Source organism: Cornus florida, unplaced genomic scaffold, assembly GCF_030987335.1.
Source record: "Cornus florida cultivar Cherokee Brave unplaced genomic scaffold, ASM3098733v1 CherokeeBrave_3.0.0_Hap2_Chr06, whole genome shotgun sequence".
Classification (NCBI taxonomy): Eukaryota; Viridiplantae; Streptophyta; class Magnoliopsida; order Cornales; family Cornaceae; genus Cornus; species Cornus florida.
The window spans coordinates 23,999,581-24,023,449 of record NW_026775576.1 but is presented as its reverse complement, the minus strand read 5'-3'; the positions used below and the strand labels follow the sequence as shown (position 1 = coordinate 24,023,449).

General features: G+C 37.8%; 1 protein-coding gene across 2 annotated transcripts in view; it reads right to left on the bottom strand.

Annotated features, from left to right (window-relative positions):
* Window positions 1–22,571, bottom strand: part of LOC132311204 (probable sugar phosphate/phosphate translocator At1g06470) — a 49,317-nt gene extending 26,746 nt beyond the window's left edge. Inside the window, exons 1-6 of one of the 2 annotated variants that reach the window (XM_059809000.1) lie at window positions 22,329–22,571; window positions 20,694–21,337; window positions 20,415–20,584; window positions 8,771–8,856; window positions 8,584–8,633; window positions 2,979–3,046 (exon numbers count right to left, since the gene is read on the bottom strand). In XM_059809000.1, the coding sequence (XP_059664983.1) occupies window positions 2,979–3,046; window positions 8,584–8,633; window positions 8,771–8,856; window positions 20,415–20,584; window positions 20,694–20,950 (631 nt within the window). In that variant the 5' untranslated portion in view covers window positions 20,951–21,337; window positions 22,329–22,571. Of the gene's footprint in view, window positions 1–2,978; window positions 3,047–8,583; window positions 8,634–8,770; window positions 8,857–20,414; window positions 20,585–20,688; window positions 21,338–22,328 lie in introns of those variants that run through there. The other variant, XM_059809001.1, reaches the window with a different exon arrangement.
* Window positions 22,572–23,869: the final 1,298 nt, after the last annotated feature.

The window sequence follows — 23,869 nt, the reverse complement described above, 5'->3', positions numbered from 1 at the left end:
TTTGGTTGTCCCCTCAAAATCCTTCGATCTGATAATGGAGGAGAGTTTATGTATAGTGGTCTTGCCTCCTTTTTTGCTGATAACAGGATTGTCCATCAAACCTCCTGTGTCGATACACCACAACAGAACAGTGTACCTGAAAGAAAACACAGTCATATTACGGAGGTGACCCGTTCTCTTCTAATTGGGATGGGAGTGTCTAAAAGTTATTGGGCTGATGCAACCTTAACAGCTACATACCATATCAATCGCATGCCTTCCAAGGTTCTTGGCTATCAATCCCCCTTCTCTGTCTTACACCATCACACTGCCTTGTTCACTGTCCCTCCGAAAGTGTTTGGCTGTGTTGTTATGTTCACATTCATCATCGAAAGGACAAAATGGACCCCAAGGCAATCCGACGTGTCTTTCTTGAATACTCCGCCACTCAAAAAGGGTATCGGTGTTATAACCCTACCACCCATCGTCGCTTTGTCTCCATGGATGTTACATTCTTTGAGTCTGTTCTTTTTTTTTTTGCACTGTTCGGAATTCTATACAAGGGGAGACTACTATATAGGTAGAGAATCCATCATCCATTCAGAGGGAATGCCCCCTTCCTTTGCCTATTCCCATTCAAGGGGAGCTTCTAACTGAGGTGCCTATGTCTGGTCCTCCTACCACTAATGATTTGCAGCAGGGAAAGCAGCCAATTGTTTACACTAGGAGGTCAAAACAAGTCATTGACTCATCCCAGGACCAAGAAGTCTCCCTCGATCCAGGTAATTCCTCAGTTGACATTGATACTCCTGATTCTTTTGCCAATAGTATTCCTTTTGATCTTAATGTCCCTATTGCCTATCATAAGGGTGTTCGTAGTTGTACAAAACATCTCATATCTCAATTTGTATCCTATGATGCCTTATCTCCAACATATCGTGCTTTCACTTCATGTATCTCCTCTGTATATGTTCCTTTTAGTGTTTCAGATGCTCTCAGTCAAACTCCATGGAAGGAAGCCATGCTTGAAGAGATGAAGGCCCTTGAGAGGAATGGTACTTGGGATATTGTTCCATTACCTAGGGGTAAGAAACCAATAGGCTATAAATAGGTCTACACAGTAAAGTATCATGCAGACGAAACAATTAAAAGATATAAAGCCCGGTTAGTTGCAAAGGGCTTCACTCAGACCTTTGGAATTGATTATTTGGAAACATTTGCTCCAGTTGCCAAGATGAACTCTATACGTGTCCTTTCTTTTGGCAGCCAATTTGAATTGGCCTTTATATCAACTGGATGTAAAGAATGCTTTCCTTTATGGTGACTTGGAGGAAGAGGTGTTTATGAATATGCCACCAGGGTTTAAGCTTGCCAATGGTCAGAACGTAGTGTGCAAGCTAAAAAAAGCCTTGTATTGGTTAAAGCAGTAGCCACAAGCTTGGTTTGAGAGGTTCAGCACTGCTGTAAAAAGAGTACGGTACACACAGAGTCAGGCATATCATACTCTCTTCATCAAGAAGCACCAGGGCTGCACCACTGCCCTTATTGTATATGTTGATGATATTGTTATCACTCGAAATGATCCAAAAGAGATTCATCGAATGAAGTCATTCTTAGGGACAAAGTTTGATTTTAAAGACCTCGGATATTTGAGATACTTTCTTGGCATCGAGGTGTGCAGATCGAAGAAAGGGGTGTTCATTTCTCAACGGAAGTATGTGTTCGATTTGTTAGATGAAACAGGCAGGTTTGGAGCTAGACCTATTAATATTCCCATTGAGCAGAACCATAGGCTTGATGATGTAGATAGAGACCCATTAAACGATGTGGGGAGATTTCAGCAATTGGTTGGGAAACTGATTTACCCATCTCTCATGCGCCCAGATATTGCCTACGTTGTTAATGTGATTAGTTAGTTTATGCATGCTCCACGTACACCTCACCTTGAGGCAGCTCATCATATTCTTCGTTACCTCAAGGGTTCACCTGGTAAGGGGATATTGTTCGGCCGTCATGGCCACTTGCATGTTGAAGCCTATACTGATGCTAATTGGGTAAGGTCTCTGACAGATCGACGATCTACTTCAGGATATTGCACATTTGTTGGAGGTAATCTTGTTTCATGGCGAAGCAAGAAACAGCCTGTTGTGAGTTGTTATGGCTATGAACGATGTTGGGTGAGTTGGGTTATCCTTTTCGTGAGTCAATGAAGTTGTATTGTGACAACAAGGCTGCTATTAGCGCTGCCCATAATCCAATTCAACATGATAGGACAAAGCACATTGAAGTCGATCGACACTTCAACAAGGAAAAGCTTCGTCTTGGGCTGATTTGTACTCCATACGTCGACACACATGATCAGGTTGCTAATGTTTTGACTAAGGGTGTAAGCAAGACTTGCTTGCAAAATATGTTAGTTAAGTTGGGCATGATACCAACAGGCTAGTGGCCTAGCGGTACCAAGCTCCTACTTCCCAAAGGGAGGTTAGGGTTCCAAGCCTCGGTGGAGGCATACATGTGATTAAGATAAAAAAATAAAAGAGTTGGGCATGATAGATATCTTTGCACCAACTTAAGGGGGAGTGTTGTCAGGGGCTTATTTGTTATTACTTATATAATGTTGGGGCTTATGAGTAATTTCTGAAACTTATTATTATAAATATAATGTGGTGGAAGGATGAAAGCTTTCTTTCATTCTTTCTCTCTTTCCCCATCTCTCTCTCTTTTTCTCTTATCCTTTTTCTTCTCTTTTTCTTCTTATACTTTATTCTTTGATTTGATTATCTCTTAAAGTCAACAAACTTTCCATGAAAGGAAAACTAATTCAAGAGAATCAGATCCTTTTATTGAGTAGAGTCTATGGTTAAATCTTGAAATGCTAAAAAGCAATGAGATGTATCATTGTGCATGTTGATGAAGTACATGAAGAACAAAAAGAAAAACTAAACATGTTATAGAACTAAATTGATAGGAACTTTGCAAATTATAAAGCTGCATACCTGTTAATAATATTCCAGTAGAAATAATTAAGATGATACCTAGAAGTTTAACACTTGGAGACTCCAACCTTCCATAGAAAGTTTCGACATTACAATCCAAAAAAGCAGGTGATTCAAAAGAACTTAAAAGTACCTTTTATAGAATAATACCCACTAGGGACACATGATGGGCAGATAATTTTTATATGGCAAATATTAGATGATACAGTAATGAAATCACAAAACAATCACATTGTGAACACTTCAATTGAAAGGGAAAGTGTTGCTAAGGTAGTGCATGCTGATGACAGTAAATTACCTTTTGTCATTCTGCTAGTGAAGTTATCCTTCAATTCAAAAGCCAAAATATGTTTTGTATTCTTAAACCTCTTTCTCTAAGATAGCAATTCCATGAACAACCTTTCTCATCATTTCTGGATGTGGTGAGGCTCCCTCGCCTCGCGCAAGGAGGGATAGTGAAGGCCTCACAAACACCAAGAGGACCATCGTTCAGGGCATTTTGAGATTTTTGAGGTACGACTTGAAGGCTTGTTTGGTCGGGAAATTTGATAGAAAAATGGGAGATCAGAATCAAATTACAGCCAGGACAACTAAATCATGGAGACTCTCTAGGGGAGTTGGGGTGCCGCCGTTGCCAGATTCATTACTTCTATTCTGGTTACCATCGCATGTAGAGGCGATTCAAGTGTTGATGGAACGTAGAAGGCAGTGGGGCGATGCAACTTGGCGAATAGACATGTGGAGGTTCAGGGTGGATTGCTCAGGTGTATTGAAAGATAAAGGGAAGAGAAGATTGATATTGTATGGACTTCCTCTGCACCTGTGCTTTTTCCATGGTATTCGGTGATATGCGTGGAGGATTTCTGGGAGTGGAAGCCGATGAAAGAGTGGATGCAGAGAAGGTTCCAAATTTCCAATCATGGTTAATGTTGGTGGCTCGTACCCTCCATCAATTTACGTCCACAACAATCTGTTATGATACAAGGTTGCTATACAGGAAGAGACCATACTGGAGTTAGTACAACAGTGTTGAGTCTCCCTGTGCGGGTTGTGGGATCGCTCGTGAAGGAAGAAGATTGGTGGATGATGCAGAAGAAGGAAGGAGGAAAGTTGCACAAAGAAAGGGTTGAAAAAGGAAGAAGATAAAGCCGTGCAGACCACGCACTGGAGGAGTGTGAGCCTGGAGAGGGGAGGGGTGGAAGGGCACATATATCAGGAGGCTGAGGCCTTATCCAGTTGTGGGGGGAACTACTAGCACAACTGGTGGGGTTTTAAATAAATCAGATTTTATTTGAAAAACTGTTAATTTTAATCAATCATTGGCATATAATCCCAACAATTAGCGGATGATAGGCTATTGCACTTTCTTGGGGTGATATGGTAACTTGGCGTATGAGGACCTGTCCCTTTTTCCATTTTTCCCAATTTTCTTTTTTTGACATTTTCAGGTCTCGGGTCATGTGGGACCAGGTGGGGTCAAGTGTTCGGAATTTTTTTCTAACACTTTGCATGTATCATTTTGGGATATATGGGACATATATATTTCATTTGGGACACATTGGACATCATGTTTTATTTTGGGGCGATTGCGTTATTATTTTCTAAGATATTTTAATTTTGGGCCTTTTTGAGATTTTTGGAAATCGGCGGGGCCCACAGGATATATTTATGCATACAGGTGTGTTGGAGGAGAGAGAGATCAGATTTCTTCCCCCTCCTTGACCCGCGCTCTTCTCTCCCTCTTTTATTTTCTTTTTCCTTTTTGCTTCAAGTTTCAAGGCTTTGATTTGGCACTCTTCCACTTTGTTTCTTGCTCGGCCATAGAAGGGTTCTATAACTTGGACACCAAGGGCTTCAAAACCCTTGTTTCTATTTTCCGTTCAGGGCATTTTGAGATTTTTGAGGTGATTTCAAAATCAGATTTTGGGGCGGCCATAGGAGGGTTTATCGTTCCCCTCATCATCCTCGTCGGTCCTTCAAAGTTGTAGCTCAATTGGAGCACCTTTGATTTTGGAGTTTTTGAGATTTTCATCTCAAATGAGGTAGGGATGTGTTGCGTATGTAAGACTACGATTTCTTTGCACTTTGTGAGTTAGAATGGGTTATACATGCATATGTGTGTGTGTGTATATATTTAAAATTTCATACTTGGATTAGTAATACTTGTTAATGATAAGTCAATGATATTATTATTGATTGCATGCCTAATATGTTAATTGGAATTGTTATTGCAATATTAGTTGATAGCCAAGGTGCTTACCTAATGTTGTAAATTTCGTATTTGTGTATATAAGTGTTACACTTACTTTGGAGGTTATGTGGATGATATTGTGAGCTTACTTTTGGAAGTATGACTGTGGATATCTATGTTGTATTAGATTTGATAAAATGCCCTCTTGATTATATAGGGTCAACTACGAACAATTATTGCCTGTGTGGTTGTCATTGCATTAATGAGCATGCCATGATAGTATTGGACTTTAGGACATGATTCGTGTGGAAAGCATGAGCTTATGTGCGCTTGCAATGTGCAATTTGGATATATATATTGGTATATTCTTACCTTGAGGAATTTGGATGATGATTTTGGGATATTCTCGGGGATTATTGTAAGGTTTGATCCGTGACAGTTAGGGCTTGGCACTAGCAAGTGAGCTCGGGCTCTCCAACTTTATAATGTTCATTACGTTTGTTCCTTGCGGTTTAGTAGACCGAAAATAACTCTTTAGACGGTTGGTTGCCGTGGTTTTATTTCGGAAAGACCACTTTTACCGGTTCATGCAATGTGTATGACTAGGGGTGCGTGTGGATCAAGATATCCCTCTCCTTTGTTGATTTCGAATCTATTTCTAAGTTGACTTCCATGTGTAGTTGCAACTTGGTTTATTGTTATTATTTCCAATTCCGGTTTTTGTTGCAAGTTGGCATCCATGTGTAGCTGCAAGTTGAATACTTGTTTTATTTCATATACTACATATATGTTTACTAGAAATGGAATGGGTGATGCATATTTATATTGAGGAATTTTTTCTTTTTTTGATAAGTAAAAGTTTATTAGAAAAGCGCTCAAAAGGGGAACGTGTCCCTAATACAGAAAACGAAAGCTGAACCTAAGGACCAAATATTTATATTGAGGTTTATAAAATGAAATGGATATGTCTAAGTACAATTGGCAGCTTAGGATGATGCTTTTAGGAAATCCCCGAAAATAGACGTTCACTAGCATGTCCCTTTGCATTTTTGACACGGGCTACTCTTGTGAGGCCAAAGGAATGTAGTTTGTGTATGTACCTAGCATATTTCCTACTGAGCATTGTAAGCTCACCCCTCGTTGATTCCCCTTTCAGGTTGAAGCAAGGCTATTAATGAACACGCATCTCTTATTTGTTTTAGAAATGTAACTTGATGTATATGTTTATTTGTTGCCATACTGATGGTCACTAGTTTGGCTATTGTAATCTGAGCTAAGGTATATAGTTGTTGATGTAATCTTACTTACAATGTATGGTTCATTTTGTATAAATGATGTAACAAGGCCAAAAGCCATTTTCATATCTATGTATGGACTTCATTTTGATATACACTCCATGTATGATTTCACACACGCATTGGGCCCACAAATTGTCCTTGCCATGCGTAGACATTTTGGAAGACTTATTTATTATGTTTGAGCATTGGGCATACTTAGGAATCATTGGGTTTAAGATTGTTGCATTTCATTTCTTTCACAGAGGCATGTTTCTGCTTCCAGGTAGTTTCAGCCGTCCGATTCATCAGTTTCAGCCGTCTGACTCTGAGAGTCAGCCGACTGATTTAGGTTTTTCCCGGAAAGTGTTCTGCCAGGATTTTTGCCTAGTTTCAGCCATCTGACTTTCCTGCTTCATCAGCTTTGTGTTGTCATCTTTATACAGCCATATCTCCCTCATTTTTTATCCAAATAGGGTCAAATTTGTGTTCAAACTGACAGTCTTGAAGTCAGCTTTCCATTGATGCCAATCTCACTTAGAGATTCCAACCGTAGAGTGATTTATGACCTTGTTTTTGAGAAACGTTTAGGTAATCTCACAATCCGAGGATGCCCATTTGTGGGAATTCATCTCCCATTTGTTTAGGACCTTGTATAGTGTTTTAATATGACTTGCATGATGTTTGATGCATCTTTTGGGTCACATTAGCCATGTAGGCTAATGTGGGCATTAGTTTCCGTGTTCGTGATCATTTTTTATTCCTTGTCCTTAGCTTCTGCAGTTGCTCTTGAGTTTTAGTCTCGTAGACTTCGTTGTGGTTCTCTTGTTGTCCTAGAGATGGTATTTGTCTTGAGTGACATCTTCTTTTGTATTCGCTTCCGCATTTTGGACTCGGGTTCCGGGTCAGGTTTGGGTTTCCTAGTTAATGCACCGGATCATGGGATTTGGGGCGTTACGTGGCAGATCAAGAAGCAACTAGTAGTAGCAAGATCAAATGGTAAAGCAGAGTACACAGCTCTGCTGCATGGAGTTTGTGAGCTTATGTGGCTTTAGAGTTTGAGTGATTTGGGAATGAGTGATGATGTACCTACGAGATTTTATCATGACTACAAGGAAGCCAATAATATTGTTCATAATCCAATTAAACATGATAGAACTAAATATATAGAGCTTGAATAACACTTGATTAAGGAAAATCTAAATATTGGATTGATTTGTATGTCCTTTGTGAAGTCAGAACAATAGTGGGCAAGTTTGTGTAGTATAGCTTTTCATTCTATTATATGCAAGTTAGGCATGAGAGATATTTATGCACCAATTTGAGGGGGAGTGTTAGAATAGTTTAGGTTCTAGAATACTTTAGAGCGGGGCATTATTTTAATTACCACAATTATTAAGTAATATAAATATGAGGATGTAGAGATGAGTATCTCAAAGAGATAAAACCCTTCTTCCTTTGTATTGTCTCTATATATCTCTCTTTCATCATTCTCTCAAACCCTTTCAACCCAGTTTCAATAAGTTTTGTTTTCCAATGGTATAATTTTTCTCAAGAGCTGTAGACATTTCACGTACAAAACCTGTTCACTTAGAGTCCACTAACATATGTCATGACACATTTTAGCCTTTTATTCGATAGGGGCAAACTATTTTTATAATTATGTAGATAACGGGTAAAAAAACTAGTGTTCACATAAGGCAAATAAATTACAGTTGCAGTAGCTAAAACATATATGATTCGATAGGGGCAAACTATTTTTATAATTATTTAGATAATGGGTAAAAAACTAGTGTCCACATAAGGAAAATAAATTACATTTGCAGTAGCTAAAACATATATGCAATAATATTACAATGGGGACATGAATCCTAGCCACTGTCATTAATTATAAATATTTGGTCATGTTTTGTGTTTGAATATTGGAATGACCAAATAGTATTATTCTATGTTAAACAACTCTAACAAAGAACTAATCAACTAACTTTACTATTACAGAAATTATTTTTTCAAGAAAAAAACTGAGATGGAGTTTCATAAAAATTCAAGAAACCAAGATTACTTTCAAATAGAAAATATAAATGGCAATTCAACAGAATCGGTGAGATTAAACGGAAAGGTCAATTCATAAGAAATTCACCTGAATGCAAAAGCAAATAGGAGGAGAAATATAGGAGAAGCAGATTTACACTGCAAAACAAAGGGAGAAAAGGTATCGAAATTAAAGAGTAGCTTTGTAGCACTAAAGCAATCCAGAGAAGAAAAAGAATTTTCATTCAAATGACACAAAGATGACAAGACAATTTAAATAGAAAGGGTTGACCAACCATAGTGGCAAATGTAACAGAGATGAAAACAAGGGATGCATTGCTCAAGTTTATATCCAGTGCTGTTCCGAGTGCCGTCGGTACAACTGTGAAAGGCAAATTCTATCTGTAGCATTAGTTATTAGAAATGTTAATAAAACAAATAGCAGAAATTTGCAGTTAAAGAAAAAGAAGGAAGGACAATCTTCAAATAACACTGAAATTTGGAGAAAAGATGATATGGCAATAGAATAGATGACCAACAAAAATAAAATAAAAAAAGAAGAAAAAGGCAAGAAAAAAACTGTATTCATTTACATCTGAGATAGATAATAATAAGATATTTTGCATGATGAATTTACAATAAAGTAGTTAGCAGTCACAATCTCCAACTCAAGTGTTGATGCATTTAAATCGCAACAATTCCCTTTTAGCACCCAATTTAATTACATATAAAACAATCCATTTTATATTCTCTCGTTTTAGAGCCTTTTCTTGAAATTAGGCATACATATGCTCAGCACTCTATCTATGCTTGAAAATTCTGCCCATTGGCAGCATCAAATGAGACACCTTCATTTTCAGCCAGAGCAAGAGACCAAAATATTTTCTGCTTGATTGTCATTGCTTCGCGGTGTTTTTCAATGGGACTCTGTTCCCTTGAAGACATGTGTAATATCCTGAATTTCATGAAGTTCTTTATTGGTTATTATGAGTTTTTATGTCTATTTGAGCTAACTCTGCATATTAAGTTGAGACTGCAAAACTGAATTTAGAAATTTTGATTGAAATAAATGAGATTGGGTAACTAACGAAATGATACTAATGTTTTAGTGTGTTGAGAATTTTAGTAGGGTCGTTTAGTTTTCAATTACAGAAATTGGGTTTGTAGGTTTGGGGAAAAGAAAAAAAATATGTGTTCTTGGGTAGAAAGTAAACTTGTGAAAGTCAAATGACTTGGAATAAATATGAATAGTACCTTAGTGGTCGTTAGTGGGTGAGCCTTGGCATAACGGTCAGGTTGCTGCATTGTGACCTAGAGGTCACGTGTTCGAAACAAGGAAACCACCTCTCCACATGTGGAGGTAAGGTTGCGTACATCTAACCCTCCCCAGATCCCACAATGGCGGGAGCATCGTGCACGGTTTTTCCCTTTGTCCTTTTTTACCTTAGCGGTGGTTAATATTGTAATTAGGTGAAATAAGTTGTGTGACACATGTCACACCTTGGTGGAGAACCTCCACCTATACTATATAGGTATATATAGTGTGTATATATAAAAAATATACTTATATGTACATAAGCCTTTACATGTGTAATGATTAGACATTAAGGTGACAAGTGTCACTAACAAAACAAAACAAAACAAAAAAATAGAGAGAAGACACATGCATACAAAAAAAGACAAATCCTCCTTTGGAAGCTTGCTTTTGACCAACGGACTCACATATAGTATTGTTACATACACATTAGTTGTTAAAATGTACAACAAGAAAAAGAAAAACAGTAAGGTCTATAGGTACGGCCAAATAAGAAAGAAAAAAATAAATAAATAAAAGAGAAAAGAAAAGGAAGAGAGAGAGAGAGAGAGAGAGAGAGGCTTGAAGCGTTGAAGGAGAAGAGAAAGAGAATTGGAAAAAAAATCGGAAAAGCTTCAAAGAGGCAGGTCTACTAAATTCTTTTCAACCTTTGCAAATGTTGTTTTAATTTGTTAAAATTAGAATTTTACCTAAATGCTTCATCACAGTGAGTTTAGGATACCAAACTACTTTGTTTAACATGGAATCGTTGAAGAATTCTAGGACTTTTGAAATGAGTTCATATACTGAAAAACTGAACTAAACAGTATGGATTTAGGGCAGAAATTCTTATATCTTGACTTGTAATTTATAAATGAAATTTTGAGATACTAAATTACACTTCTTAAGGAGTTTATAGGATTTTATTTGGCTCAATATGGTTAAGTTTTGAATTTATGGTGGATTTTTTAAGTCCAAAGTACTGTGCTGTAAAATCTGGCTGGTAACCAGAATTTTCCTTCCTGTTTTTCTTAAAAATTTGATTTAATCAGTAAAGGAATTTACGAAAGTATGTGGATAGTATCAAAAATATATTCTTTAAATTTTCAAATGGTTCTGGCTTTTATTCAAATTGAGCTAGAATTCTATTTTGGTATATTTTTACAGAAAACATGTTTTTGCTGAAACAAAAGTATAAGTTTTGACAGCAGTACATTTAACAAATTTTATTGTATATCTGCAGTTTGTTTTTGAGGAAAAATTTTGAGAAATGAAATTAGACTTAATGGGGTTTATCCAGAATTTTATTCTACCAAGAAATATGAAATACATGATCTTTGTGAATTTTCGAATTGGGTTTGTTGCTGTTGAGAAAAAACAGGCTGTTGTGAGTATTGAATATTGTTCCTTCACATTGGATTTGGACTTGGTTTCTCATTTGTGTAATTTGCCTAGCACATTACCTTTATTGTAATGGTAGTTTACATCTTCTAGAGAAATGATTGTGGGGGGGGGGGGGGGGGAACCCATGGGATGAAAAGATATTTCTTTTTTTGTTCGGAATATTTATTTCTGGACATTAACAATTTTATGAAATTTGTCTACACTAATTTATGTGAAATTGTGGGTTTAGAACTATAAGATTTTGTCTCAGACTGAACCATTATAATTTAAAAATAAAAAACATTTTGTTGAAACAATATTTAGAGAAAGACAAGTTGGAACTTGGAACTTGGAACTGTTATATAAAAAAATAAGACCACATTATAGTAAAATCTAATTAAGTTGGTTGTTTACTTATTATGCTGATTCCAATGATCATCTATTCTGTGAGTGTACTTATGCTGCTGCTATTTAGCAAGAACTTGGTTGTTTACTACATATGGAGCTGCCTAGATTTTCTTCTATGCTTCACATGACAGATTGGTTTCTTAGGAATTCTACTGTCAAATGCACAAAGTCTAAGGTGTTGGGTGCTGTGTTTACTGTTACTATTTGGAAGATTTGGTCCGGTAGGAATTCTTACTTACATGAGGGAATTAAAGATTCTTATGACTATGCTGCTAGGAGTATTATTTGGGATGTGATTCAATATCTCAAGCTTAGTGTCACGATCCGATTCCTAACGACGCCATGAGCATAGAAGACACGCATGCTGGTTGGCTAAGAACATTCATTGACTGGGAATGGTTCCAGGGAAGGGGCGTGCAGGACCACAGGATGGTACCTCTTCAGAGTTCAGGTAAGTCGACTCGGTTCAGTTCGAGGTGCTTGTCGCTGGTCGTGGACTTGACTCTGAAGAAGGGAGTTGGCCATCCCTGCACAAACTGGTCGGGAGCTGGAGCCGTTCCCCTGACGAGGCCATGGCAGGCCGAAACCAGTCAGCATGTATCCTTGAGAGGGCAGGTCGTGGTGGCTGACCAGGGCGCTTGCGCGAGCTGAAGCAATGCCTTGGTGCCGCACGGGCCGTGCCGCTGCGCCAAATCTCTAGGCCCGTGACAAAATGGTATCAGAGCAGGACTTGGGGAAAAGCACAGGGGTGTACCCCCTTGTCGATTCGGGGGTCTTGAGAATGAAGTGGGTGCACTAAAGAGTCGGTGGGCAATCAATGCTGCTGGAGGAGAGCCTCCATCTCCCCATGAAGACGCGTCCTTTGAAGCCGGAGGGCCGCGCGCATCGGATGGCCGGAGGGCCGCGCGCACCAAAGTTCTTGCAAGTTCAAGAGGCGTGCAAACCGTTGTGAAGGGTGGCTATCAAGTCAGCCGGAGGGCGCTTGTTTGCTCGGGGTGTCGCGGAGGCGGCATAACGTGGGGTTGCGTCCCGAAGAAGTGGGCGTCCCTTTAGCCCGAAACCCCATCATTGGGCAAGTGCAGCCAGGGGTTGTACAAGGAAGCGATGGTGGGCAGGCGAGCATACCACTTGGAGGAAGGAGACTTTGGAATGTTGGACGCAGCGGAGTCAGCGCCGCACTGCGACGAGGGCGTCGCAGGATTTGGGTGGGGGAGAATGTCACGATCCGATTCCTAACGACGCCATGAGCATAGAAGACATGCATGCTGGTTGGCTAAGAACATTCATTGACTGGGAATGGTTCCAGGGAAGGGGCGTGCAGGACCACAGGATGGTACCTCTTCAGAGTTCAGGCAGGTCGACTCGGTTCAGTTCGAGGTGCTTGTCGCTGGTCGTGGACTTGACTATGAAGAAGGGAGTTGGCCATCCCTGCATAAACTGGTCGGGAGCTGGAGCCGTTCCCCTGACGAGGCCATGGCAGGCCGAAACCAGTCAGCATGTATCCTTGGGAGGGCAGGTCGTGGTGGCTGACCAGGGCGCTGCGCGAGCTGAAGCAACGCCTTGGTGCCGCACGGGCCGTGCCGCAGCGCCAAATCTCTAGGCCCGTGACATTAGGCTGGAAGATTTATTGATCATTTGTCAATGAAGGAAGCAGTTGCAGATAGCTATTTGAAGTTGAAGCTCAGTTTGTTTTGCATGTTTTCTTTTTCTGTTTTAATTTTGGCTGGAAGTGGAATTTGTCCATTCCATTTGTTGTATTGGAGTTTCACTCCTTTTGTAATTGTACTCTTTGATTTCAATTTATAAAACAAAAAAAAAAATACACCATTCAAGGAAAAAAAAAAAAAAAAAATCGAATTAAGTTTGGACTTGTATGCTATTAATGGTTAATTACACAAATAGCCCCTACTGCTGATATGTTATAAATTCTTCTGCAGATAACCAATTTAGAGATTAACTGAGGAGCCAAACGATATTTTAAAATTATGGGTCATATATGGTTACAAATCTTGGTCAGTCTACTTTACAAAATTGTAAACTTGGTAAAAAATTTGAAAAAAATAATTCCCACTAATTCAGAGAAGACCAGTAGGTCAGTTTCTGGCAGCAAGCAGGTGAAAATTTGATCATTCTTAAAAAATTACAAAATGAGATTTTTGGAATGTTTAATTATTCTTCCTAATATCTTGAACGAGTTTAGTGTCTATAAATGAAATTTTATGGAACCTGAATAAATGTTTGTGAGATGTGAATTTTCAAAGTCAAAAAGATTGATTTAGACAGTTTATTACAATTTATTGGTCAATTGTTTTAACTTGAGACCAGACCTTACAAATGGGATTTAATGAAGTGTTCATGGTAATTAATCACCCATACCTTGGCAAATATTTGTGTTCCGAGGTTCAGGGCATGACACTCTGTGTTAGGATTCAGGTGTAACATTTTCTTTCACATAGTGGATTAATTTGGTCTAGGTGCCATGGCATTTTCCCTGCCAAGGGTTTTCTGCATACATCAGGTGTTCACTGTTCCTTTTACTCTTTATATTTCTCCGATTTATTATGTAGATTAATATATTATCTTCGGTTGATAGTTTAATTGAGATTTGAATTAGCATTGGTAAAATCAATAATAATTAGTTATAGACCTATTCACCCCCGATAAGTATTATGTCTGTGAATCCTTGACATCTTCGGCTAGTGTAAAACTCACTTGGTATCAGAGCATATTATTTGGAACTTCATTTCTTTCATATATTGTCACCCAAAAAGCACCAGCACTAATTTACCTGTTACCCAGTCTAATGCTTGACCCTTGTCATCTCAAATCCATGAGCTATTCGGTAAAAGAACTGTCTCCATAGTCCATACGATCTGTCTTCCACACATTCATTGTTAGGGCACCCTTACTCTTCTACAACCCCTTCTAGGTAGCAACGAGTACATTCGCTCTACTATGAACTCCTTCACAAGAAACGAGCAACAACACGAGTATCTAGTAATCTAAAGATACAAGGGAAATCACCAATCCTAGTCACTCTACAAGGAATCACTAAATCAAGATCCAAGAACTACTCTAATCATACACAAATCTCTAATTTCTCACTTTTCACCAAAACTCAACTGTTTGCAGAAGTTCTTACAAATCTCTTGTTGCACAATCTTTTTAAGTGCATGTGTGTGGCGGAGCCAGGAATTTACTTCAGAGGGGGCTACCATCAGCAATAAAATGTTAAAAAAAAAAAAAAAAAAAAAAAAAAAAAAAAAAAAAAAAAAAAAAACCAATATAATGAATAGTAAAAGATGGATCTTTTTTAGATTTTAATTCTTAAAAACATTGTGGGACCTGCTAGAGGAGAAAAGACATGGGCCTTTTCTGAATTTTGAAAATTACATTGGCCCAATGAGTTGGAAAATGAAGGGTTTTTTAAATTTGGAAGTTTTTCTTAAGGTCTTTTTGTGTATTATGTAGGACTTTAGTGGGGAAATTTTAATCATTATTAAATTTTTTGTATGGAAAATAAAAATAAGTGAGATTTCCGGTAGGGGCAATTGCCCCCACTGGACCCAACCTGGCTCCGCCACTGGTGTTAAAGGCTTAAAGCAGCCTACTTTCAGTCAAAATTGATAAATACAAGCTTTTTAGATTTTGAAACTCTTACTTTTCCGACCCTACAAGGATTCATCATTAACAACCAGTTAAACCCTGATCGATCCCCAAGCGATCTCAATCTACTCCCATGTCAGTCATGACTTTGTTAAATCAGCAAGAGTACTCAATCTCCTTTATTTCGTCTTAAAATCTACAAGGATCTGATGCGTTCAAATCCAATAAAAACACATTTTTACAATTAAAAACATATCTGAACACTCTCTTTTACTTTTTTTTGATAAATAAAATGTATTAGAAAGCGTTCAAGAGGGGGAACGCATCCCAAGATAAATATAATAAACTAAAAAAATAATAATAATAAAATAAACATAGAGCCCTATGGACCCAAAGAACCCAAAAAGTCCACAATCTAATTTAGAGATATACAATTTCTTCCCATTACCCAGCAAAAAAAAGAACTAATAATAGAAAATTTCAGCATCCCAATGGGGTTTCCTGCCCCTCAAAAGATCTTTTGTTACACTCTTTCCAAATGCTCCACCAAGCACAAAGGGGAATCACCCTCCAACAATCACGAGCATGAGCCCCCACCCTTTGGCCCCTCCAAATATCAATCAACACCCTTGAAGACCGAGGCACAACCCAATGAATACCAAACAAACACAAAATAAGGCTCCAACAATCATAAGCCATAGGACAATGCAAAAGAAGGTGATCCACAGATTCTCCATCATTCTTACACAGACAACACCAGTTGACTATGATAGTATGATCTGTCTTTTCTTTCTCAAATTGTCCAAAGTTAAAATTTTACCCAAAGCCGCAGTCTAAACAAAAAATGCCACCCTGAGAGGAGCCTTTGAACGCCAAACCGTCTTCCACGCGAAACTAGTTCCCTGAAAACCAGCGAGGCAAAGAAAAAAAGAGCGAACATCAAACCTACCCTGAGGAGAAGGCTTCCAAACCAAGATAACAAGCTCTCTGCCATCCACATCCTGTCTATACGAAAGATCCAACAGGCTAAGGACATCCTCAAGTTCCCAATCTTGGAAAGATCGCCGAAAACGCACATCCCACGTAAGCCTACCGCTATCAAGCTGATAACAGTCAGCTACCATAGCATGTCTATCCGCAGCAATGCTAAATAGTCTTGGAAACAACCGGGACAAGGGCACATCCCCACACCAATAATCCTCCCAGATCCTAAAGTCCCTGCCCTCCCGAACTTTGAATCGAATATGCTTAGATAGCTCATCCCAACCCTTACGAATAGCTTTCCACACTCCCACGCCGGCAACAGATATCTGAACACTTAATTGGGCTGGTCAAAGCCCTATTTATTAATTTTAGTATATTTAGTTCTATGGTCACTTAACCAAGCTTATATTTGCCTAATAGTGTGTGAATCAAGTTGATAAAGACTGTTGAAAGTTGAAACCGTGCAATCTTCATTTAGTCTTGGATTTTATGTCTTCAATCAATTCTTTTCTGGAAAATTAACATTTTGCCATCTTTATTTAGTGTTCGATGTTAAGTCTTCACTCACTTCTTTTCAAGCAAATCAACATTGATTGACTGCACAAGACTGATCCAAGCCAACAGAGTTTTAACTTGATTAATTAAAACAAATATTTTGATCTCAAAATTTGCCAACACAAACACCAATCTTATACTTCTAATGTATGTTTTATTATGAGTGCTTAGTTATAGGGTGCAAAAGACTATTCATCATATCCTGCACTAACAATTGTTGCTAACAGCCATTGCTTGTGTGGATTCATCCTCTCTACTACATAACTTATGAAAGCCCTTACACCTTCCCTTTGTTGTCTATGTGACAACATTGTTTCCGTCAATTTAATTGAAAACTTCCATGGCCACCACAAAACACAGTAAAGTAGATTATCAGTCAATAAGGAAATCACCAAGGGATTTCTTCAGGTTGTTCATGCACCCATTCAACCAACTTGCACAGGTCATGATAAAGGGATTGCACTTTTTCACCTTCTTTTCCTCGGTTGTTAATCAAGTTTTAACCACTAGCTTGATGGGGTTCCCAGTGGAATAACGGCAAAATGGATAGCACGTTATAGTATCACTCACATACTTTGTTGTGAAGGCATATCCATTTTTTGCATAATTAGTAAATATAATCATAACACTCCCATTGTTGTAATCTATACATGAATGCAGTTCTCTATGTAGGATTCCAACAATTGATTTGAAACAATCCATCCTTTTACTTACACGAAGCCATTATAGTGCATTAAACTTCTATCTTTATTCTTTCTAAAGCAAATGAGTAGCAAATGTAAGCATAAAGGAAATTAAGTCGCACAATGATTGCAATGCGACTTAAGATTATTAATACTATTCTATTATTTTATTTTAGGGTAAAAAAAAAATCCTGAACTATTAATGTTTTTCAAGAAACTCCCTACCCCCCCCCCCCCCCAACTATTATTTTGTTGCATGTTACCCCATCAGATCATCGGAAAATTCAAAAGACAGTTTCAGCCTTACTATAAAACAACACAGTATGAAATATTGTCTATCTAAAATTGGTGACGTGGCAAAGGAAATCTCACCAACCAATGGGTGAGTGACAGCACACCAAAAAAACCTTTACCCTTACAAATAAACGACGTCACCACACAGACAACACTGGTACGATTGCATCAATCGCCACCACCTCTTACCACCCCTTACCGGTGTCAACACATAGACAACACCACCACTTCCATTGCGTCAATCGCCACCTCCCCCACTTCCACCACAGCACCATCACCGCTCTCACTTCCACAACAGCACCATCACCGCCCTCAACATGAACCAGGAAAATCAAATAATTTATACTGAATCAAACACCGTTGAACCCAATCGGACCCACAATTCACCGTCGAACCCAATCGAAACCACAATCTGGCAGAGTGATTTTGTGGATGTCATCAATTGCCACAAAGATACAAAAAGAAGAAAATCCTAAAAAGAAACCATGTACCAACAACACAACCCAGAGATCCTTCGCCAATTCTCACCACAGACCACACCCCAGACACCACGTTCATCGTGGGTACGAACGCGCCTATCAAGGACGGCGAAGAATTAAAGGGCGTTGGGACTCTTTGGCGACTGAAGCTCTTCAATGGGTCCTATCACCGCGAGCAACAATGCAGATTCCCTGTTTCTGGTATTCCGAAGAAGATCGAGCTGAGTGATTTTGGTGAGAAAGCCGATCTCTCCTACTTCACCGATTTGTGAATCCTTGTTTTTTCACTTTAATAGAAAAAGATTATGTTGGTGATCAGTGCCCAGTGGGTTACTCTATAGGAATACAGGTTTAGTCGATTTAGGGATTAAAGCAACAGATTTGGAGAATACATACATATATAAACAAACATATATATCGCTCTCTTTGGAGAATAAATACATATATACACATATAAGGATTTGGAGGATAGGGACTGGTTGTTTGGATTGATGATAAAGAGCAAGTTGTTCTGCCCTAGAGAGAGGGGAGGGAAAGTTTTTTTCTTATCGGACTATAATCAGACAATGAAGCAGCAGAGAGATATGACAATTAGGCGAATTGGGTACTTGTTGTTCATTGGTTTGTATGAAGCTGGGTGATCAGTTGGTTATATATTTATTTCTTTTTTTTTCACACGGATTATATATTTTTCAGAAAGAAGCCTGGTGAGGAAGATGAACAGTGTGTGTATGTATGTACGTATATATATATATATATATACACACACACATACAGAATCGTAATGGTGTGTTGGGTGCAAGTCTTTTAGGGATGTGTAATGAGGGGCAATAGAGTCCTTTGATACTTATATGAGTATTATGGTCATTATATTATTTATTGTGTGTTTTAAAGGTGAGATCCAACCGGCACATCGCCGGATGGGGCTATCTGAAACAAAAGTGTATAGTTTAAGGGGTTTTTTGCAATTTTTGTAGTTTAGGGGGGTTTGTTGATGATTGGCCAATAGTTCATGGGGGGGTTTTGCATTTTACCCTTTATTTTATTCTGAATATTTTATTTTAGTATATGTATATTCAATGTAACTTGCAAGGCCTTAACCATACCAGGCAGTTCACATGCTAGGCACATGATAGCTTATAGGATTTAGGTTTAACTGACATCATACAGAAAATTACACAAAATAATGACTTAAGAAAGACAAACAAAGGCTAGGGTTTTAAGATCATCAGGAATATCCTTTATATACTCTGTCTTGCCTCTTCAAGGTGTAACCCCACAGTGTAACTCTCTCATTTTCTTTGCCACTAACTCTTGTTATTCTAGTTCTTCACTTAAGTGTCTTTTGAAATAATTTTTTCCATGTTCCTAAGCTCACCAAGTCTGCATTGCAATTACAGTGAGATGCTTCTTAACCCTTTTAACAAGTTCCTCTCCTTCTTTGCCAACTAGTCCTTACCTTCCTTTGCTGTCATGATGTTCCCTATTTCTTTATTTGCTCACTTTCATGGCATGGAATGGGATATTTGACGTTTCTCAGAAATCATGGATTGGCCACGTTTAATAAAAGTTTACCCCCTAAATAAGTTTTTCACGTTGTAATAGGGGTGGAATTGGTAATTGCCATTTTTTTATTTGTTTGGTCATTATGCTATTGTTAGGTCAATAGGACTTACATTGGCAATTTTTTAGAACAAAACTAGACTCTGTAACTTTTGTTTTAATTTCTAGCTTAGTTTAGAATTTTTCATAAGTTAGTTAGTTTTAGTTGTAACCTCTTGCTCATGGTTAAAGAAGGAATTAAAAGCTACACACAAGGGTAATTGCATAATCTTCTACACCAAGGTAAAAAGGTAATTGAACACTTTGATGCGATTACCAAAATTAGAGTTCATGCATATATGAATTAGGGTCTCAATAATTTCATGTATTGATATGATTTGATTCTCTAATCTTTTGAAATACACATAAAAGTATGTTTTGGAAACTTCCTAACTGAAACTTTCTAGGAATTAAAATTGCAAATGACTTCGATGGATCGAGCTTTGGATCGAGGGCCACTAGCGACTCAATTCCTTGATTGATCGATTGACCAATGCAAAAATCCAATTTCCTTTTTATCTAGAACACTACAAATCCTACTTTCTGTGTAGTTATACTTTGCCTACATAAACACTACCCTAGGGCAAATTGAATAACAATTGGTATACATGAAATAAATTGAAAGGAAAAGACATGAAGATGGTAGAGCTACCTCTCAGGAAGTAATCATTCCACGACATAGTTACACTAGGTTGAAATCTTTGAGACCAAAACCATGTAATTGATTTCGATAAAACGGCTTGCATTCCAAAGTGGAAGGTATTCATCAATAAAGGAGCTGGGAACTTTCCCAAATCATTTCCTAACAGAGTTTTATTGTACCTATCCGCACCAAAACATAATAAGAACAACAATTTTGTATGATGAGCAAAAGTAAATAGACTAAAAACAATGCAGCCAATGACAGATAAAGAGTAGATGAGAACCTTACAGTGTCAAAAACGTGCTGAAAGTGTACCAAACAAGTATAAAAAACAATGTCTTCAGAACATCAGCAACAGGGATGGAGCTCTTGCAATTTGGTGATGATGCGTCATGGTTATCTATAGAACTGGAGCCATTATCTCCAATCCTCGAGAAATTTAGGTCACTTCCATGTCCATTTTCAATATTAAAAGGCTCATAATTCTCGGTACTTTTTCTCGCACGAGGGGTAGGAACACCATCCATATTGTTATCACTGTTCATCTGTATACTTCTCGGCTCAAACTTACTATATTTGTGTATGTCCTGTTCTACAACCCCCTTTTCCGGATCACTATCCTGAAGCAAAGGTAATTTGAAAGCAAAGTCTTCTGCATTTGCATCATCGTTTTGTAATTGATAATCAAGATGTATTATTCCATCTTCATCGAACAGCGTCAGAATGATGGTTTCCTCCGGACACCTAACCTTTGGTTTCTGCTCTGAATGTCAACTCCTGTTTACCGAACCTTTTCTGTATCTAAATCACTCTTTATTATCTCCTCTCCTATTTAAGGTCAAAACCATCTAAACACCAACCAACCCAATCTACCCCGTGGCAATGACGTCCCGTTACTCTAAACCCTGATTTCTTCTTATATTGCCCAGGTCCTTGAAAAAACAAGGACATCAGAAGTTAGAAGCCACCATACATAGAATTATTAAATCAACTTTATATATATATATATCTTCTAATGAATTGAAAACTGGACTAATTAAAAAATGCCAAATCTTGCAGCCTAATGTAATACAGGAAAAGCAAATCTAACTAATACCCCACTAGCGAAGCCAAATTCAATTCAAGAAAACGACTCCAATTAATCGGAGTGCATACATAGAATTATTAAATCAACTTTAAGTATATATATATATATATATATATATATATATATACATATCTTCTAATGAATTGAAAACTGGACTAATTCAAAAATGCCAAAATCTTGCAGCCTAATGTAATACAGCAAAAACAAATCCAATTAATTTCCCACTAGCGAAGTCCAATTCAATTCAAGAAAACGACTCCAATTAATCAGAGTGCAAAAATAGAATTATTAAATCAACTTTATATATATATATATATATATATATCTTATAATGAATTGAAAACAGGACTAATTCAAAAATGCCAGATCCTGCAGCCTAATGTAATACAGGAAAAACAAATCCAACAAATTTCCCTCTAGCGAAGCCAAATTTAATACAATAAAACGAATCCAATTAATAGGATTGCACCAACAGTACCTGCTCTAATCAAAATTTCCACAAAATCCAGCTACAGTTTTCCAAATTCAACAAAAACCACAATGTACAATGGACTGTGAATTCGGGATTTTAAAAAATAAAATAAATAAAAAAATAAAAAAACTGTATATTTTGCTCTGTACGCAATACTCAAATGAATCAAAACATATCACAACACGTTTTCAATCAAAACTGAAATAACAGTAACCAAAACTCCTCCCAAGATCAAAGTAAATCGGAATCAACAGTGTACAGTATTAGAATATGATATATCCAATGGAATCACATAATTACATGAGGCTTATTCGTATATATAATGCGAAGAACTTTAGTGAGACAACCAGAAATTCAAACTAACCTGAGCTTGACGAGATTGATTTCCGAGAGAGATTTCAGATGCGTTTGATCGATGAGAGAGAGAGAGAGAGAGAGAGAAGAAGATCTGAGCTAATAAGTATTGTTTGGTGACAGATTCGAATGAGTGTTTGGTTTTGGTCCGAGTGTTATTGTCGTTGGCGTGTGTTGGCTTGTCGCAATAGAGCGTGTGTTGAAATTGTTTTGGAAGGTAAATTGTTTTGGGGTAAAGCGTTTGCTGATTTGATCGAAACACAAGAAAAGAAAATAAATAAATTTATGGGAGGGAAGTATCAAGTGCGTGCGCAATTGTTTATTAATTATGTGCTCCCCAAATATAATATTAAACTATTTATATTATTATCTGTTTAAAAGATTGTTGTGTTATTATTTGTTTTACATAATTGTTATATCTTATGCTTCGTTTGGTTAAAAAAGAAGAAAATGGAATGGAAGGGAGAGAGAAAAAAATGAATAAGATATCCTATAAAAAATATTATGTCTTAAGATGAAAAATATTTTGTTGAGTTGGATGGAAGATACTAAATAATTTACTTTTATTGATAAGATGAAAAGGATAGAAAAAATTACAAATTTAAATAAATTACTTAATTTATTTATAAAATTTAAGGCTAAAATCATAAAATCAATTGAACATCACGTGCACCATATATTACGTTACAATGATTGAAATACCCTTATTCTATTTGGTCCTTCCTTACAATCTCCTCTCTCTATCAATCTCTCTCCCACGCACAAACACACCCAAACACAAAGACCTTATTACAGCAGGGAGCTCTAATCTTGCGTCTTCTTCTGTATTGCTTGCATCTGTCAACAACCCATTAATCAGAATATCAGAACTCATGTTTTACATCAAAAACAGAACACAATCCACCACCAATCAAGAGTTGAAAAATTATACATTATGCCTATATTGCTTCGTTTTGATCTTCTCTCTACTTTAACCCCCAAAAACATATCCAAAACCCGAAAATTTGAACCTTATTTTCATTCTCCTTTCCCAACTTTCTACTCCGGCTCAACTATATCGGATTTTCCTATTTACCACCGTCGTCCACTCGCCGTCAGCCCTCTCTGCGCTGGCCGCCAGCCGAGATGAACGTTGGCGGCGATGAAGTCAGTAAAGTTGACGACTTCGCCCCACCACCATCAACATGACGACGACAACTATATTAGCTGATTGCGAAGCCAACGGTGGAGGCAGTGCCGTACCAGCACCGCCGTCGTGGCGGTGGTGGCATTGCTCACTGCCACTGTCGCGTGGCTGTCGCTCGTCTTCTCCGGGACCACCACACCTCGCTGGCACTGCTTCACGCGTTGGGAAGGAAGCCTTAATGGAGCCGATGAAGGTGGGCAGGAAGAAGGCCCAATTCAGTGTTCGTTGTGTTTGTTCCACGGCGTAGGAATTTTTAATTCCCTTTTTAATGAAAAAAATAATTAACAGGTGTAAAATTACAATTTAGTAGGGGTGGTAGTATAATTTTGTAAATATATATATAAAAAATGTAGTATATTATTAAA